The sequence below is a fragment of the Colletotrichum siamense genome (genome assembly GCF_013390195.1).
Source record: "Colletotrichum siamense strain Cg363 chromosome Unknown KSG_Cg363_contig09, whole genome shotgun sequence".
Classification (NCBI taxonomy): Eukaryota; Fungi; Ascomycota; class Sordariomycetes; order Glomerellales; family Glomerellaceae; genus Colletotrichum; species Colletotrichum siamense.
In genome coordinates this window covers 2,722,216-2,738,972 of record NW_023501022.1, presented here as the reverse complement: position 1 = coordinate 2,738,972, position 16,757 = coordinate 2,722,216, and the positions used below count along the sequence as shown (strand labels likewise).

At 55.1% G+C, this 16,757-nt stretch overlaps 7 protein-coding genes across 7 annotated transcripts; 3 read left to right on the top strand and 4 right to left on the bottom strand.

Moving 5' to 3' along the window:
* Positions 1-895: 895 nt before the first annotated feature.
* CGCS363_v013421 (54S ribosomal protein L20) lies at positions 896-1,549 on the top strand (the record flags this gene model as incomplete). Its single annotated transcript, XM_036645270.1, has 1 exon — positions 896-1,549. One exon carries the CDS (start codon positions 896-898, stop codon positions 1,547-1,549), a length of 654 nt encoding a protein of 217 aa, XP_036489946.1.
* Positions 1,550-2,249: 700 nt separating this feature from the next.
* On the bottom strand, positions 2,250-3,836 carry CGCS363_v013420 (uncharacterized protein; the record flags this gene model as incomplete). Its single annotated transcript, XM_036645269.1, has 4 exons — positions 2,250-2,751; positions 2,805-3,037; positions 3,213-3,504; positions 3,556-3,836. 4 exons carry the CDS (start codon positions 3,834-3,836, stop codon positions 2,250-2,252), a joined length of 1,308 nt encoding a protein of 435 aa, XP_036489945.1.
* A 2,370-nt stretch (positions 3,837-6,206) lies between these two features.
* Positions 6,207-7,814, bottom strand: CGCS363_v013419 (uncharacterized protein; the record flags this gene model as incomplete). The annotated part of the gene is made up of 1 exon (XM_036645268.1): positions 6,207-7,814. One exon carries the CDS (start codon positions 7,812-7,814, stop codon positions 6,207-6,209), a length of 1,608 nt encoding a protein of 535 aa, XP_036489401.1.
* A 349-nt stretch (positions 7,815-8,163) lies between these two features.
* On the bottom strand, positions 8,164-8,558 carry CGCS363_v013418 (uncharacterized protein; the record flags this gene model as incomplete). Its single annotated transcript, XM_036645267.1, has 2 exons — positions 8,164-8,189; positions 8,378-8,558. 2 exons carry the CDS (start codon positions 8,556-8,558, stop codon positions 8,164-8,166), a joined length of 207 nt encoding a protein of 68 aa, XP_036489402.1.
* Positions 8,559-8,921: 363 nt separating this feature from the next.
* On the bottom strand, positions 8,922-10,718 carry CGCS363_v013417 (uncharacterized protein; the record flags this gene model as incomplete). Its single annotated transcript, XM_036645266.1, has 3 exons — positions 8,922-9,973; positions 10,025-10,090; positions 10,145-10,718. The coding sequence occupies 3 exons, from the start codon at positions 10,716-10,718 to the stop codon at positions 8,922-8,924; spliced, it is 1,692 nt and encodes a 563-aa protein (XP_036489395.1).
* Positions 10,719-12,113: 1,395 nt separating this feature from the next.
* CGCS363_v013416 (putative transporter) lies at positions 12,114-14,012 on the top strand (the record flags this gene model as incomplete). The annotated part of the gene is made up of 5 exons (XM_036645265.1): positions 12,114-12,606; positions 12,673-13,166; positions 13,253-13,574; positions 13,628-13,770; positions 13,824-14,012. 5 exons carry the CDS (start codon positions 12,114-12,116, stop codon positions 14,010-14,012), a joined length of 1,641 nt encoding a protein of 546 aa, XP_036489396.1.
* A 711-nt stretch (positions 14,013-14,723) lies between these two features.
* Positions 14,724-16,750, top strand: CGCS363_v013415 (putative transporter; the record flags this gene model as incomplete). The annotated part of the gene is made up of 7 exons (XM_036645264.1): positions 14,724-14,957; positions 15,056-15,148; positions 15,217-15,263; positions 15,299-15,679; positions 15,765-16,167; positions 16,212-16,524; positions 16,584-16,750. 7 exons carry the CDS (start codon positions 14,724-14,726, stop codon positions 16,748-16,750), a joined length of 1,638 nt encoding a protein of 545 aa, XP_036489393.1.
* Between the last annotated feature and the right edge of the window lie 7 nt (positions 16,751-16,757).

Sequence of the window (16,757 nt, the reverse complement as noted above, 5' to 3'; positions counted from 1 at the left end):
TCTGGAGCGCTGGAAAATGAACGCAAACGAACGTTATTTCGGCAGAGGAAGTAGGATGGGCATGCGGGCGAAAGCCAATGTCTCTACTTTTCGAGTCGGAAAACGCAGGGGCGTTCCCGATGCCGGCGCCAAACTCCTCGCATCGAAAAGTGAGGGATCTCAGATCTGATGGTCTAATTTGAGAATCCGCTCACAGACGTCGGGAAAACAATATATTGAAGCTTCGTCTCGAGTGGATAAACAATACTGAAGACGAATAATTTTTCACCGGCTCGAGTCGCACTCAGCGATCCACAGCGAAACGAGGGAGCGATATGAGGGGCAGGATAGGAATGCTAACAAGAGCTACTCTTCCTCAGCATTCAAGGTCTCCTTATTGAACAAACATTGCAACCAGCCGCACATCATGTTCGACTGCAGCAATTCAATGCCAAATGACTTTATAGAGAGAGATACCGTCACGCGGTTCGTGTCTAGCAGTTTCAAGAGAGTGAACTTGAGAAAGCTGATTTTGTTACATAAGCCAACGGTTTTCTGGCTTCCCCCAAAACGCCACGGTGCACTTATGTAATCAGCCAGAGCTGTAAGCTCCCCCATTCGGGACAGCTATCCCCACACCTTACCTAATCAAAATTTCCAACGCTCCGAAAAACTTCAATGTCCAAACCACCTCCAAGGGTCCATCACGAGAAGGCCTCACCACCGCGAACACCACCCCCTCCCGCCCTCGCGCCGACCCGGACACCGCCGCCCTCCTCACCCTCCGAAGCGACGACGACGCCGGCCGAGTCGATTAAAACAAACCTCCCCTCACCCAATTGATCCTTCCGGTCCGGTCTGGTCAGCCCACCAAAAAACTACACCACCACCACCACCACCACCACACACCGCGACAATGGAAGCAAGGACAATAACCCGCCCAGCGGCCACCCTCCTCCGCGGCGCCGCCAGACCATCCCCCTCACCCTCGCCATCCCTCACCCTCCGCCGCGGCCACAAGACCACAACCCGCACAAAGAAGGCCCTCAAGATCGCGCCCCACCCAGACTTCCTCCCCTCGCACCAAGGCGACACAATCCTCATCAACCCGCCCTCCGCCGCCCCCTCCGTCTTCCACACCCCCTTCAAGTTCCTCCCGCCCACCGACCCCCGCCGCCGCGCCAACCTCTCCCACCTCTTCGCCTCCTCCTCCTCCTCCTCCGCTTCCTCTGCGGCAGCCACACCATCAGCAGAAGGGACAAAACTGCCTCCCGCCCTGGCCGTCCCTTCCCGCGGCGCCAACCCGCGCTACCACCTCACCCCCGCCGACGTCGCCGAGATCCGCCGCCTGCGCGCCGCCGACCCCGTCACCTGGTCCGTCTCCGCCCTCGCCCGCAAGTTCGACTGCTCCGAGGTCTTCGTCACCATCTGCACCCCTGCGCCCCGCGAGCACAAGGAGAAGCTCGCCCAGAAGCTCGACAGCGTCAAGGACGGCTGGGGAAAGATCCGCACAAAGGCCCGCGAGGACCGCTCGCGCCGCAAGGAGATGCTCCTCCGTGGCGAACTGTAAAACGGGTTGGGATTGGATTGGACATGTGTGGTTACATATTTGCAGAGGAGGAAAAAACCTACGATCATGGCTCCTGCATGGGACGATTGCTACGTGTGGATGAGGTTGAGGGAGAAATGGGCAGATGAGACTTGTCTGTATCAATATGGGACGAAAAGAAAAAGCAAAAAAGGAGGCTGCGACGTGTTTGATCGCGTGCTCGCGTGTCTACGTGCCATGATGGAGGTTTACACACAAAAAACAGGCGGTGGGCGGGGATGTAGGATAGAGACGAAGGACGAAATCATGCTCAGGGCTGAAGAGCGAAACACCCAACCACATCTGTACAATGAGTAAAATTCATAGAAACTCGTGCATAGTTTTTTTTCCATTCCCCGGTTCGCCATTACAAATACGCCCTAATGAACTACCTATCGATTTGTGCGAGATAAGTTTCTCAAGCACTGCATCGTCACTTCTAAGAATCATGAACACTACTACTAGATCAGGCCCTTTCGTTTCTGAACCTGGGGCTGTGTATCCATCCCTGACCACCCCTTTTACGTCGCCTCCTCTTCATGTTCGACCAGCCAGTGCAGTCTGCTGGCAGTTATTGTCTCCCCTGGTCGCCGCTACACACGGCGATCTATATAATCCTAGGTAAATATCAAACCTATCATCGTCATCACATTATAGTAGAAATTTCCGCCATATCAAGCGCTCACAGCTTGGGCACCTTGACACCCATCTTGTCCGCCATCTCAACACCGGCCTTCTCCAGGTCATCCTTTCCAGGTATGACCCTCCAGCACCAGCCGCACCAGCTCCTCCTGATGCCATTGGCTTCTCTGCTGAGAATCTTGGATGAATGTCGTTCGTCGTCCCACTCGGGCACGCATGCACCCACACTCACCATCCGCACCAGCTTCGTCTTCACAACGCCGCCGATGCCTTCAATCTCATGCCTCTCATAGCCAGGGCCGAGTTGCGGGCTTGGCGTCCTTTGGTACCGCACGGTATCGAGATGCACCTCGTCCGTGGCTTCCCAGAGGTTGGCGCCACTGACAGCCGCATCCTCGGCGTCGCAATCAGTCTCGTTCTCACGCTCCTTGGCGCCGACGCACGCCTGTTCGCGACCGCAGATAACACCGCGATCGCCTTCGCCAATGCCCGTACCCAAGCCGCCGAGGACTTCACCATAATGGGCGCGCCATTTCCAGATGCTGAAAATTGTTAGCAGATGAACTTTTTGGTGTTGGTGGCGGAGGTTACATACCGCCGGTAATCCTGATCGGCAGCGCGCATGCTCCGCCCGCAGGGCTGGCAGAGCCAGACACCATCAAGCTCGCATCTGCAGATCTCCCGTCGCACCGCGTCGTGAGTGAGCGGTGTCTCGGGATCCAGAGCTGGGTTCACGAGGGCGGCAATTGGGGCCTTGACGCAAGGTTGACACAGCCTGCGATGACGGTCTTTGAGGACTGTACTGGCTGGGGGTTTGATGGCACAATTCTGTTATGATGTGTCAGCGATCGACTGCTCATGTGTAGCCTTCTCGGCTCCTCCCCGAGCCAATGCCGCATGTCCCCTTGGGGAGGCTGGTAGGCTGCCTTCCTCTTCACACAAGTAGGGGAGCCCCTCTCGGCGAGAGGGCCAAGGGCACGCGGCACGGCGTAGGACGGCATACCCTGCACACAACAGTCTCACACCTCCGGCACTCCGTCACCAGGTCCCGGGCGCAGCTGCCGCTCTTGCCGTTGTAGGCGCGTCCGTCTTCCATGTAGTACCAGTTGCTCGCCCTCGCGCGGTAGCGGAAGGTTGACTCCGGGTCAACGGGGTCGAGCTCATTGGAGCAGTGTAGCGTCGAGGAGAGGAGGATGTTGCGGTATTGAAGCAGGCCTTGTCGGACCATGCGGCAGGTACGGGCCAGACTGTCGAGGGTGTTGAGGTCGATGTGTTCGGCGATGGCCATCACGACACTGCCCGTCCGTGTTAGACTTCGTATGGGATTGAGGGTTGGGTAAGCTTACGGATAGCAGCCAAGAGCCTCAGTGGCAGCACTCTGGAAGGTCGGGGATGGCTCCGGTGCAGCAGCAGCAGCAGCAGCAGGCGGAGCCATGTGCATAGCCGGAGCTGGGACGGGGACTGAGACGGCGACGGTAGCCATGTTGGGCCTGTAGAACTGACGCTGATACTCGCGGTTGCGTGCTTCGATGCGTTGGGTGACGGCGGCGGCGGCTGCTGCTAAACGACGGGCCTCGAGGACATGAAGAGGTTCGTCGTCCTCTTCTAAATCAACAAAGACGACCATGCTGGGCCAGGGCACCTGGACAGGGGCCAGCTATATTTGACTGGGCGCCGGTGAGCGGTTCAGACGCACGAGCAATGCTCGAGCTTGGGGTTGCTGCCAATCTGGTCTCGGTTCCTGACACCCGAGCCTAGCTGTGTAGGTAGACCGTAGTGTAGTGTACTGTGTGGTGAGGTGCACCTGATGGCGTGGGATGGGGATTGGGATGGGCGGGGTGGGGTTCGAGAATCCCCCGATGCCGCAGCTGATGCTTGTTTTCCCAACCGGAAATGATGACGCAACGGATGTATTGTCTCGGCAGATCCTGTGGAGATATCAACAGGAGATGTATAATAAGAAAGAGAACGAGAATAAAAATACGCAACGAATCTGTGGAAGAAACGACACTACGAGACCAGAAACGCGACGTTTGAGTCCATCGCAAGTCGACGACACAAGGCGGGCACCGGGGTGGTGGTTGACGGAAGGATGATGTTCGCTGTTCAGGTCGATCCTGTTGCTGCTGCTGCCAGGGGGTGGGGGAGAGAGTTTGGGTGGAGGGGGGCGCCAGCCAGCGCACCCAGCAAGCAGCAACAGCATGCGGACGCGCCAACTCGGAAGGTCCAGTCCAGAGGTACCCGCACTGGATCGAATCAGATTAGATCAAGCCCAGCTACCCTCACCCAGCGAACCATCTCCCCCTTCACCCCGACCTGAGACCTGGCGGGATGGCATGGCACAGGCGGCACCTCGCTGAGGTGGTGATCTCTCTCGCTGCCCACTGCTACTGCAGCTAACCTGCCTGGTGCGAACCTAGACCGCTCCCCACGATACGCGAGCGCAACACCACACACGGTTGAGGCGCTGATCAGGTACGAATGCCACCGCCAGTCCATCACCCGGTGACCGCCAACACCCCAGAAAAAGTCACGACGACGAAAGATGGCCACGGTTCGCCCAAGCAACGACGCATATGCACTGGGGGATGGCGACATGCACCGTTGCTTTCTAGCGCCGACACCTCAGGCGGCCCTGTGACCCGCGCCTCAGCTAAAAGCTTGGGTCACCCGGACGCAGCGTGCATCAGCGTTTCCGTTTTCCCCAACACGCCTGTGCTCAACCTTCTATTTTCGACCTCGACGCGAAAAATTGGAAACCCCAGACTTTGCGAGTCCGCGGACACTGTGCTGTCTACTTGCATACCTATGGCTTTCCACAACTCTGCTTGGGTCTCCAATTGCGTGCTCACTGCTCACCACGGTGAAGCCTCCCATCCCCTTGGCAGCGGGGGTCGACCCCGAAAGCCGGAGACGGAACACCCCACCCCGAGCCGCGCACCGCCGAGCCGTCTTCGGCGATGCTAGGGGCTTCGTTTCTTTTAGCTAATATTCCCGATTCTCCGAGAGCTTATACCTGATCTCATACAGAACGCGGGGGTTTCACGATGGGCTCCTCCCCATGACATGATGAAATTTTTTTTCCTTCCTGGGGGATGACCCTCCCTGATCCCGCCTCTCTAGAACGTCTCTCCCCTTGTAATGATTTCCTGTGGTGCAGGTACGGGTCCGGCCCGGTCCTTGCACGGATCCGCATCCCGAATGTCGGTATCGGAAACCTGCACCGGCCCGGTGTGACTTTTAACTATAAAATCTGATCCATGGCCCAGCTCCTGTTCAACTGTTCCGGACCAAGCATCACAACGCACTTCGAATAGAACATAACTGAGCCTCGCCGGCCGACAAGACCGGGCTACATAAAGTCGACAATCCGGCGGTGCTAGATGAAAGCACCCGCGAGGCTCGAGATAGCTCTATTTAGGACGGTAGTTGGCAAAATCGACGAAGGCAACTGACGGTGACAAGGAGAAGGGACTCAAGAAGCAACAAACGGGGGAAGGAATGGGAACGAAAAGACATGAAGGTCTAGAGGGATGGAGGGGGCCCTGAGGTGAGCCACTTTCGTTGGCTGGATCCGTGGCTGTGCAATGGCAGGACGGAGACCGCTCCGGCACTTCAAATGATGAAACGTGGGCTTCAAGATGATTGAGATCAAGCTAAGAATCCTGCAGTGTACGGCCGGAAAAGCTATGCAAACTCCACGATAAACAAGTTTGATTCGACGATCATATTCGTACGAGAATGAAGTATACGAAATTTATACAAAGGTTGAGCTCTGGCAAGGAGCTGCTTTCCTGCCGTAGGTCACACTGTCTATGCCGTCCCAACCTACCACATCCTGCCCGCCTATCTTTCCTATTGCCGCCGTCATTATGCTAATTGTTTCCAAAGTCTATCCAATATTACGGAAGAAGAATAGCCCTTTTCAAGGAACAGTTACACAGCCGTAAGTAGGTGTCTGAGCGCTTATAGAGAACGCCCCAAACATTGCTTAAGCTCAGAACCACTCTGCTTGCGGAATGTCGGAATGCCAGTAATGTCGAAGAATCCGCTTTTCTATCTCGTACTCATCGCGCTCAGAAGGGTGAAACTCGATTCCTACCTCGGCAAATGCTTGCTTGAGAGTCTGCAGTTGCTCCGGGGCAAGCCCTGGGCTTTTCGGTAGAAAGCGATATGTCACCGACTGTAGGTCGGGGCAGCGTTGTCGTAAGTGACGCGGGAGCAGCAAAAGCCCATCATGAGCGTGCTCATGAACGTAACTGCCGCGGGGCCAGTTGCTTCTCACGTACGGATAGTCCATGCTGTCCCACTGTTCTTCAGAGTTTTCCATGTTTTCGTCGCCGTCATTGAGTGCAACTTCTCTGACGAAGTGTATCCTGGGGTCCGGGTCGTCGCCATTTGCGTCATCGTCGTTGAGTCCGTCGAACTTAAGGTCCTGCAGTCGCTGGGGGAGCAAGTTGATGAGATGCATGACCTTCTCGTAGTTGGACCTTCTGACGTATGGGTGTCGCTGTACCCAAAGACAGTCGGAGTCAACATCCAGACGCTCGAGGACCGTAAGGAACTCCAGAGGCTCCAGGACGCCAGCGGGTTCGACGAACTTCTGGGCGTATCTGCTGACCCCAGTTTCATGACAAAGCTTGACGATCCATCGGTCGAAATGGCTCAGCTTGAGCTCCTTCATTTGCTCTGCGATGGGCTTCAATAAATTGACGATGCCTCGAGGAGTGGGGCAATCGTCGTCTGAATATAGCCCGCTGTCTGTATGCTCATAGTGAAGCTTTTGTAGGCTGGGCAGTTTTCTAACCAGCTCAGGAAGCACCCGCATTGTGACAACAGAGTTATCTCCTATCTCGAGAAACTTGAGATGGGGTAAATTGAAGTCGGGGACGTCGGCCGGTTCATCCGCGTGCCAGAGAACAACGTTCAGTTCGAGGGACTCGATATTGGGTGCGACGTCACTGAGCTGTTTCAAACAGTCGCTCATGTCCATACATACGTTCTTTAGGTGAGGAAACAGCACTCGCCTCCCAGCAGCTCTGGAAATGATGTCCAACGTCTCCATATGGTAAAATTCAGACCCATCCCGCTTTTTGTCACCGATCAGGTGATTCCGAAGCCAACTTTGAGACCTGATCGCGAGGGTATGCAGGTTAGGCATTTTCGTGATGAGCAGCTCCGATAGCCACACCATGTATTGGACTTGGTTGAGAAGTTGAGGCGGAGGCAAGAACAGGCCGGGGAGAGCTTCCATTTTCTCACTTCTCCACATGGTGTAAATGCCTTGGAACATTTGTAGATGGCTAGGCTCCCACTTCGTGCACGTATATAGGTGAAAGAGGTCGATCTCCTGTACGAGCTCGCCGAGGCGTGGGTTGAGGGTCAACGCGTGAAAGAGGGCAACGACGCGCTGAAGACTGAGCTCATCCGGACCCGAGGGTTCATGAGGAGTGAGGGTCCCATACAGCGCGGCGCTCGAGAACTCGCGGATGCGCTTGCTTGTACAGCAGAGACTGGTAGTGTACTCATCTTTTTGTGCGACGACGAGTGAGAAAATTTGATGGAGAATCTCCGGAGGCAGCGTTTCGAGCGTTGCCTTGGCCATGTTGAAGGTCCGTATAGTGGTGAAGGGGTTGATTGAGGTTGAAAGGGGGAGGAGCGTTGGAATGAGAACCAACAGCGGGGGAATGCGTGTTGGTAATTAAAGTGCACGCAGGTACTTCCCGCTTGGCGGCATGCTAGTGTCGACCGGGGGAAACGGTCGCCATTACCCCTTCCGGCTTCTTTGTTTGCTCACTTGCCTTGGCGAGTTCAGGAAAGCTAGTTTCGCAGCACGATACGGAATCAAGTTTGGGCCATCACAAGGGTAGGTAGGGGGGTACCGCATGCAAAAACGCTGGGAGAAACATCTCGTATTTACTATCTTGCCCTCCAACCCACCAAACGGAACCCCTTCAGCCATCAAGCCAAGCATTGCAGCCTATTGAACCTCGTTAGTCATTGATCGCGACACAGACGAATAGACATGAGGTGAGTGAATGAATGTCGGTTCAGGATTTTCAGTGTGTGTAACAATAATCATGTAAATAGATATCATTGCCATGGAAGTTTAATTTCTCATCATTTGAGACGGTGATATGGAAGGAAATCAGCAGGAACTGAACTTACAGTTTGAGGTTTCAGGACCAGGCGGCCGCAGGAAAAGAAGAATCTTAGCCAGAAATAAGACTGTGAACCGATCCTGTCGATTTTCACTGCGACGCGACTGGTCCTGCATTTGTTGCCGGGAATTTGTTCGTGTTGCGTGGGAGGAAAGACGTTGGAAGAAAAATTTGCGGCGGAAGGACATTTATTTGCAACGCAACGTGGGTCTCACATTATGTAAGCGTATATCCCAGGTGCACGTTCCACGCAGTGGGTATGGCGCGCTCAAGCTAAGGTACCACAGCACAGATTGGTGACTTCCATTCGACATCACTCGTGAGAGGTATCAAGGCCTGCTCGAGTATCGATTCAATTGACTACGATCTAGGACGGGACACTAAGTCTGCCAAATACCCGCTATCGATACTCTATCGCCTCACCGGTTGGATAAGCAACTTATGAGTGGCAGCGCAGCAATGGCGGGGTGAACGAGCTCGTGGCCAACCACGTCGCACTCATCCATCTTTCTTGGCAGGAATGCTGCGCTTTGCTTCACGAATGGCAGCCATCAGAGGTCGTCCGCCTTCCGCCAGCCGACGATGCGGAAGATGGACCACTCCTCCCAGAAGCTCTTCGCCTTCTCAAGCACCTTCTCCTTGGGACGCTGGCTCTCCGCGACTTGAGGGTGCGGCACCTTGCGGCCCTTCCCAGCGCTGATGGGCAGGATCTCTTGCTCAATCTTGGCGACACCAGTGCCCCTCAGCACGCCGCCAAGAGCATCGACTGCCTCCGCCGCAACACGACCAACCCGACGGCCAGGAACGTGCAGTGAAGTCTCAAAACCCGTTCGCTGAGTCTCGCCAAGGAAGCTTCTCGAGCCATACTCGTCGGTGAGCTCATAGAAGCGCCAAGTCTCTGTCTCAGTGTCGCCATTCCAAGAAACATACACCGTCGTGCCGTCCTTGTTCTCAAGCGAGACAATCGCAGGCTCCTCCGAAGGCAGGCCAGTCCAGTTGAACCGGAAGGCGCGGTAGTTCTCCACCGCCACGCCAAGGTCGCCAGAGTCCATGTACGCGTGGAAGATGGGAGTGCCGTCGGCCTTGAACTCGGTCACGGCACCAGAGGAACCCCAGTTGACGAGCGCGTTGCCACCGGGCAGAATCTGCGTCGAGCCTTGGCTCTTGGAGAGCAAGTCATCAGGGGGGTAGAAGCCCTGGACCAGCTCGGCCTTCCAGGTGCGCGTGTTTACGCGGATGATCTTCCCGCTGCTCGTCGGCGCTGTGTGCACCTCCCTACCGCCGCCGTGCTCCGTACCATGGGCGCTGTTATCGTACAGACTCAGGACCTCCTCGTTGCCGTCTTGGGACAGCCAGCGAGCGTGGTGCTGGAAGCAAAAGTCGACACCGTCGCCGAGGTCGAACGACGAGTTTGTGCCTGCCAGACGCCAGATGATGGATCCGTCAGTGCCGTTGATCTTGTGCACGGAACAGGCGTCGCGGGCGGAGATGAGGTAGTTGCCAGTGGCATCCTTGTCGACGCTGTTGATGTGGAAGTAATCCCATGCGTCGGAGCTGTTGTAGCCTGACCCAGCCTGGCCAGGGTTGATGGGCAGTATAGCCTCTGTGATAGGTGTGAGATAATGTGTCCTTCAAGTGAAGGCTGGCATCTTACCATCAGGAGTGACGTGGTCAAGACTGGACCATTCGAAAAGGAGCTTGCCAGTAGCAATGTCCAACTCTATGACACCATCAGTACGACGTCCGGGTGTTTTAGCGAAACAAACTTTCCCACCTTGAATGATCGCGTTCACAATCCACTGCTGCTCCGGCTCCGCGCCCCACGGCGTCAAGTCCCTTGGAACAGGTTGATAAATCTGAATCAACCCCGTCTCCTCATTAACAACATGAAACTCATGCTTATCAACAAGCTTATGGTTGCCCGCGCGCAGCTCCCGGATCGTCTCGTAATGCTGGTCCAAAAACGTGACATGCCCATGCCCGTGGCCGTACCCAGGGTTATGGTCCCCCTCGAAGCTGAACAGCACATCCCGGCCGCGCCAGCGCGCCGCCTGGAAGTTGGTCGCCCAGATGCTGTAGATGGCGTACCCGCTCCACACGAGCTCGCCGTCGTCGCGGAAGATGTACGGCCCCGCCTGGCGCGGGCCGTGCTGCTCCGTCGGCGTGTCCGGGAGGCCCGCGAAGGGCGCGACGAAGAGGTAGCCCTGCTCGACGTCCGCGGTCGCCGGGATGGTGATGTTGAGGCGCGGCGGGGCGAGGTCCGGGCGGGAGCGGAACTGCCAGTCTGCGGACGCCAAGGGGGCGAGGAGCGCCGATAAGGCGAGGAGCGTGGTGGTGTGCTGCTTCATGGTGGGTGGCCGGGGAACCTAGGTGCGTCAGCTATTTCCGTCGGGTTACCCATTGCGAAGAATAGGTACATTCACCTTGGTGAAGTACATGAGCCCTAGAGTTCAAAAGATGACTTGTGAGAATTTCCTTCACGTGTTTTCCAATGTTTTTAGTTTGCAATGCTTTGCTTGTGAGAGCTTTTGCTGGGTGAGATAAGGTAAGAAAAAGGTAGAGATACCCCGCCCTTTTCAATTCAGCAAACTTTGTGTGTGCTTCCCCTCAGCTTTTGGATCGGCATGGCGACATCACTATCCTTGCAGAAATGCCTTGACATTTGTGAAGTATGGCACCATGATTGTTACGGTCTACGCAATTGAACCATCTGGAGCTTGATAGCTTGGAGAGATGGCACTTGTCTTCGGCCTGACTCATTGTCTGCCTTGCACCACGACGAGCCTTATGACGGTCTATGGCCAATGCTACGTGTTCCAAGCTCCCTGGGGCTCGAAGACGCAGGCCAGCCAGTACGGACGAAGATTTAGGTCACAATCGTCTTGAATAGGTTTACTGGTCTGCCCCGGGTATTGTGGAAGCAGCACGTTGAAAACTCTTTCATTGCGTGCTTCGAAGGATTGCTTCTGTCCTGTGACCACTCGGGTCTCACAGCTATGCTAAATGACTTCCAGGAGTCAATCCCATACATGTCCACGTCCTTGAGCCAGGCATTGCATGCACTTCATCATGACATCAACCCCTCACCTCCGGCACTCACGCGGAATCCCATGCCGTGTGCCGGTAGCGCGGGGTGCCCAGGCTCCTTCAACCAAGCATCGATGCGGAATCATTTCTGCGCCAGGAACGATGCAGCAAATGGCGTAAACGGCGTGGACGGTACAAGAGTATGAGGCATTACGTGCTTGAGATGCATATGGTGTGATATACCTTCTCCATCAAAACCAAGATGCATACTGCAATCGACGGCTACCCGACCCGGCACCGAAGTTGGCCCGCCGAGACCAAGGACCTTGCACCGTGCGGACGAAGCCCGGCCCCACGTCACCCCGCCGGTTGCCCATCGGCGGATGAAACTGCAAGAAGAAAAAAATGGTCCCGCCTTGCGCTTCGTCATTCCCGCCCACACCCCGGCTTATCGACTCCATCCAGCACTGACAAGTTTAAAGCCGCGCCGGAAGAGTCAGACCGAGTCGCTGTGGCCCCGATTGCGTGATGGCCGTTTGAATTTTTCTTTCACTCTCCAACTCAATGAAATCCTCCCATTGAACAGCCGCGCATCCCCACTTCCGTCTCATCTAACGTCCACGCGGCATCCATCCTAGTTCCTGCAGACTGAGACTCTCTTGTCTTACCAGCACGTGCAATCAGCCACACACTCTGAAGGCCACCAGACACTGGAAATGTCGAATCCCCGGCCCCACTCCGACGAAGAGGCCCGGGCCCCGGCCTCACCGCCGCCCCCATACCCCGACGCTGACCCGGCTCCCCGCGAAGACCAGCCCCTCCTCCGCGACCCCGGCGCCGCGGTAACCTCCGGCGAAGCGTGGAAGCCCCCGCCGGGCTTCACCTGGATCGAGCTGGCCATCATGTCCAACGTCTTCCTGTACGGCTTCGACGGGACCATCACCGCCGCGACGTACGCCGTCATCAGCTCCGAATTCGACGCCGCCAACACCGCCTCGTGGCTGACGACGTCGTACCTCGTCACCAGCACCGCCTTCCAGCCGCTCTACGGCCGCTTCTCCGACATCTTCGGCCGGCGCGTGTGTTTCTTCGTCAGCAGCGTCACGTTCGGGCTGGGCTGTCTCGGGTGCGGGCTGGCGCGGGACGTGGTGTTGTTGAATTGCATGAGAGCGCTGACGGGCTTTGGTGGTGGAGGGTTGATGACAATGGGTACGTTCCGATTTCATTTGATATCTCAAGGCATGTGTGAGTAGACACGACTAACCAGGCCACCAGCAACAATCGTCAACTCGGACATGATCCCCTTCCGCAAGCGCGGCATGTACCAGGCCCTTCAAAACGGCATGTTCGGCTTCGGCGCCGTGGCGGGCGCCTCCTTTGGCGGCTCCATCGCCGACCACATCGGCTGGCGCTGGTGCTTCCTCCTCCAAGTCCCCGTCTCCGTCCTGGCCCTCGTTCTCGGTGCGATTGTGATTAAGAACCCCGAAGGCGGCTTCGACATCGACACGACTGACTTCAAGGCCATCTGGACCCGCGTCGATGTCTCTGGTGCGCTGTTGCTCGTCGTGGCTATCTCGGTGCAGCTCGTCGGACTGAGCCTGGGCGGAAATGAGTTGCCTTGGGGCAGTCCGATCGTCATTGGGACGCTGGTGGGAAGTGTGCTGCTGTTAGGTCTGTTCCTGGTCGTTGAGGCGAGAACGAGGGCTATTCCTGTTATCCCACTGAGGATGCTGAGGGGTCGGTTGCCGGTGTTGACGCAGATTTCGAACGTTTGTGCGGGACTAGCGGCATATGCGGTGTGTGAAGACTCTTGACATCATTTCGATTGACGTGAAACGCTTCTAACTCGAGACAGTATCTCTTCATGCTGCCTCTTTTCTTCCAGGTCGTATTGCTCGACTCTGCGACCAAGGCCGGTGCCCGACTGGCCATTCCATCGCTCGCGACTCCTCTTGGCGGCCTCGTTGCCGGAATCGTCATGTCACGTTGGGGCAAGCTTGTCTGGCTCGTTCGCACCGGAGCTTTCTTCATGCTCTTTGGAAATGCCCTGGTAACGGCTCTGAAATTTGAGGACAGCAATTGGAAATACTTGGTCTACATCTTCCCAGCGAATCTTGGCCAGGGAATCATCTACCCCGCCATCCTCTTCACGACACTAGCTTCGTTTGATCACGCCGGTAGGTCGAGCCTTACTATCAGAACATCAAATTCGGGCTAACCTGAACCACAGATCACGCCGTGTCGGCATCAACAGTCTACCTCGTCCGCTCCCTTGGCACCGTTTGGGGCGTCGCAATCACCTCGGCCATCGTCCAGACGACCCTGAGCGTCCGTCTGCCAGATGCTCTCGGTGATATCCCTGACAAGTGGAGGGTATGGAGTTCCCCAATTATCCCTTGTTGCCTCAATTGCTAACATCATGGAAGCTCATCGACGAGATCCGTCATTCCGTGACAGCCCTCAAGACCCTCCCGGTGGAGGTGCGTCTGCCAGCACGCATGGTCTACTACGAAGGCATCCGATACGCGTTTGCTGCATCCACCACCTTCGCAGCTATCGCGCTAGTCGCGGCGCTGTTTGCCAGTCCCCGCGGTCTTCGGAGCACTCACAAGTAAAGAGGATCGCCATCAGGGGGTGTGTTCAGGGGTGGTAAGATCACGTCATGCCGAGAGGCTCCATAGAACGGCCGTGATCGGGGCTCAACCAACATCTTACGTATATCGGTCATGGGCACGGTATTGATTGCATGATGATGAATGTCAACTTAAACGCACTGGGCATGTAGATGAAGTCCCTCGAGGGTGGATAGAAGTGCGATGGTGGCGCTCCATGTACAGGGATAGACAAAAAGAGGACATTTTCAATATACAGGGCTTAGTACATTTGGTTTATGAAACTAGAGCACAGAATCCGAATGCATTTGTACCATGCAAGATCTCGGTGACTTCCCGACCTTGGATGCGTTTTACCTCCTCCATCAAGAACCAGAGTTCCTAGCCCCAGGCTAGCAATGAATCCTCAGCCCATAAAAGTCCACCTTAACCCATGACAAGCCTGTTTTTCCTGATCGCGCAACTGCTATTGCATATCACACAATTGTTGCATTGCGAGGAACGCAGGTGTTGTGTAAGTTGTGATGCAAGAGAGAAGACAAGATGCTACAAGGACGTCGATGCGCAAAGATTCTAGAGAAGGCATTTGGTTCGACAGCTATTTCATTTGAGCCGCCGTAAAAGACTCATCTACGACAAATCATCTTGCGTAGGCTTTTGTACTCTTTCAGCCGCTGCATTACGCTCCTGTTTGTGACGTGTTCGAACGACAATATGTCTTCCAAGGCCCCGGACACCAGCGGCTCCGAGCCTGACGTCAGTGTCCGCGATGAGCTTCCCCCTTCCACCGGTGAGGTCCTAGGTTCTGTCGAACCACATGTCTTCTCCAATCCTAGACGTGCCGCACACTGGCAGCAAGTCTACGAAAGTGCGACATATGAGGGGAGACATCGGTTCAATGCGACATTGACATGGTCGGCGGAGGAGGAGAAGCGACTCAAGAAGAAGGTAACTACTTTGAGCACCCAGACTCTTGAACACACCACGTCGAAATAAGCTTCATGAGTGTAGATTTTCACAGCTGATACCTATATCAATCATGACAGTTGGACTGGAGAATCATGACCTGGGTCTGGATAATGTTTTCCAGTCTCGATTTAGTACGCAGGAACGTAAATCGTGCAGTGTCCGACAACATGGTAAGACCTAGCCACTATTCCTAAGCCAATAAAAATCCGAATGAAGGCTTACTGAAGTGGCTCATCAGCTAGACGACCTGAAAATGAACACCAAGCAAGTAGTGGACGGCCCTTCGTACCGAAAAGCTTTGCTAACACCTTCACGTGCAGTGATTACAACACCGGCCAAACAATCTACCTCGTCTGTTTCCTTGCCGCTGAACTGCCTGGTGGCCTCATCAGCAAGAAAGTTGGACCCTTCAGATACACTCCGACCATCATCACAATGTTCGGTGTGCTGTGTGCCCTCCAAACGCTCATGAACAATCGAGCTAGCTTTTGGGCTTTCCGTGGGCTTCTCGGTTTCGTGCAAGGGGGCTTCATTCCGGAGATGGTGCTTTATCTCTCGTACTTTTATAAGAACAACGAACTCCCCATCCGCCTTAGTGTGTTTTATACAGTCATCCCCATCACGCAGATCTATGGTGCCCTACTGGCGGCGGGCTTCCTCGCCATGAGGGGTATCAGAGGTTGGGCGGGTTGGCAATGGCTGTAAGTACAAGACCAAGCGACGAAGTTCCTTGTCCTCTGCACGCATGTCTTCTTACCGCAAATACTGATCCTAATGAATGCCTAGTTTCCTCTTCGAAGGACTCATCTGCGTCATCATCGGTTCTATAAGCTTCTTCGTCATGCCTCCTTCTGTCTGCGAGCCCGCTCGCGCGTTCAGGCGACCAGATGGATCTAACAAGTGGTGGACAGAACACGAGGAAGAGGTCCTCGTGAACCGAATCCTCAGAGACGACCCTACGAAAGGCGACATGAATAATCGAACTGCCGTAACTTTCCACGGTCTCTGGACAGCGCTGACGACTGTGGACCTGTGGCCCATTTTCCTCGTTGGCCTCTTTGCCTGGATTCCGTTCCAGCCGACAGCCAACTACCTGTCCCTCATCCTTCGCGACATGGGGTACTCTGTCTTCGAGTCCAATATGCTTGCGATACCAAGCTATGCCCTATTCGCCATCAATGCAAGTATAGTCGGACAAAAAGTATCCAAGCACAAAACACTAATGATGTTCAGGTTCTGATCTTTGGTTGGTTATCCGAATATTTCAAAGAACGTTCCATCATATCGTCCTGCAGCAATATCTGGATGCTTCCTTTCTTCATCGCACTTATCGCTCTGCCCGAATCGGCCAACCCCTGGGTCCGGTACGCCTTGCTCACCGGGATCAACTCGATCCCATACACGCACTCCGTACTCGTCGGAATGGCGAGTCGCAACTCACGTAGTGTGGGTACCAGAGCGGTCGCAACAGCTGTGTACAACATGACGTACCAGATAGGCAGCATAGCTGCTGTCAACATCTATCGAGACGAGGATAAGCCGTACTGTAAGGAACATTTAAACTCCACAGAATTTTTCTTCTAATCACTTACGAATTCGGGTTAGATTACACCGCTAATAAGACTTTGATTGGGCTTTGTGTATTCAACATTCTCCTATTCATTGGCATGAAGCTATATTACATCTGGCGTAATCGTATACTTGAGAGGAGATACGCAGAGGCTTCAGAGGCAGAAAAGCAGACGGCTATCGATATGCGATTTGCCCACTAGCTTCAAA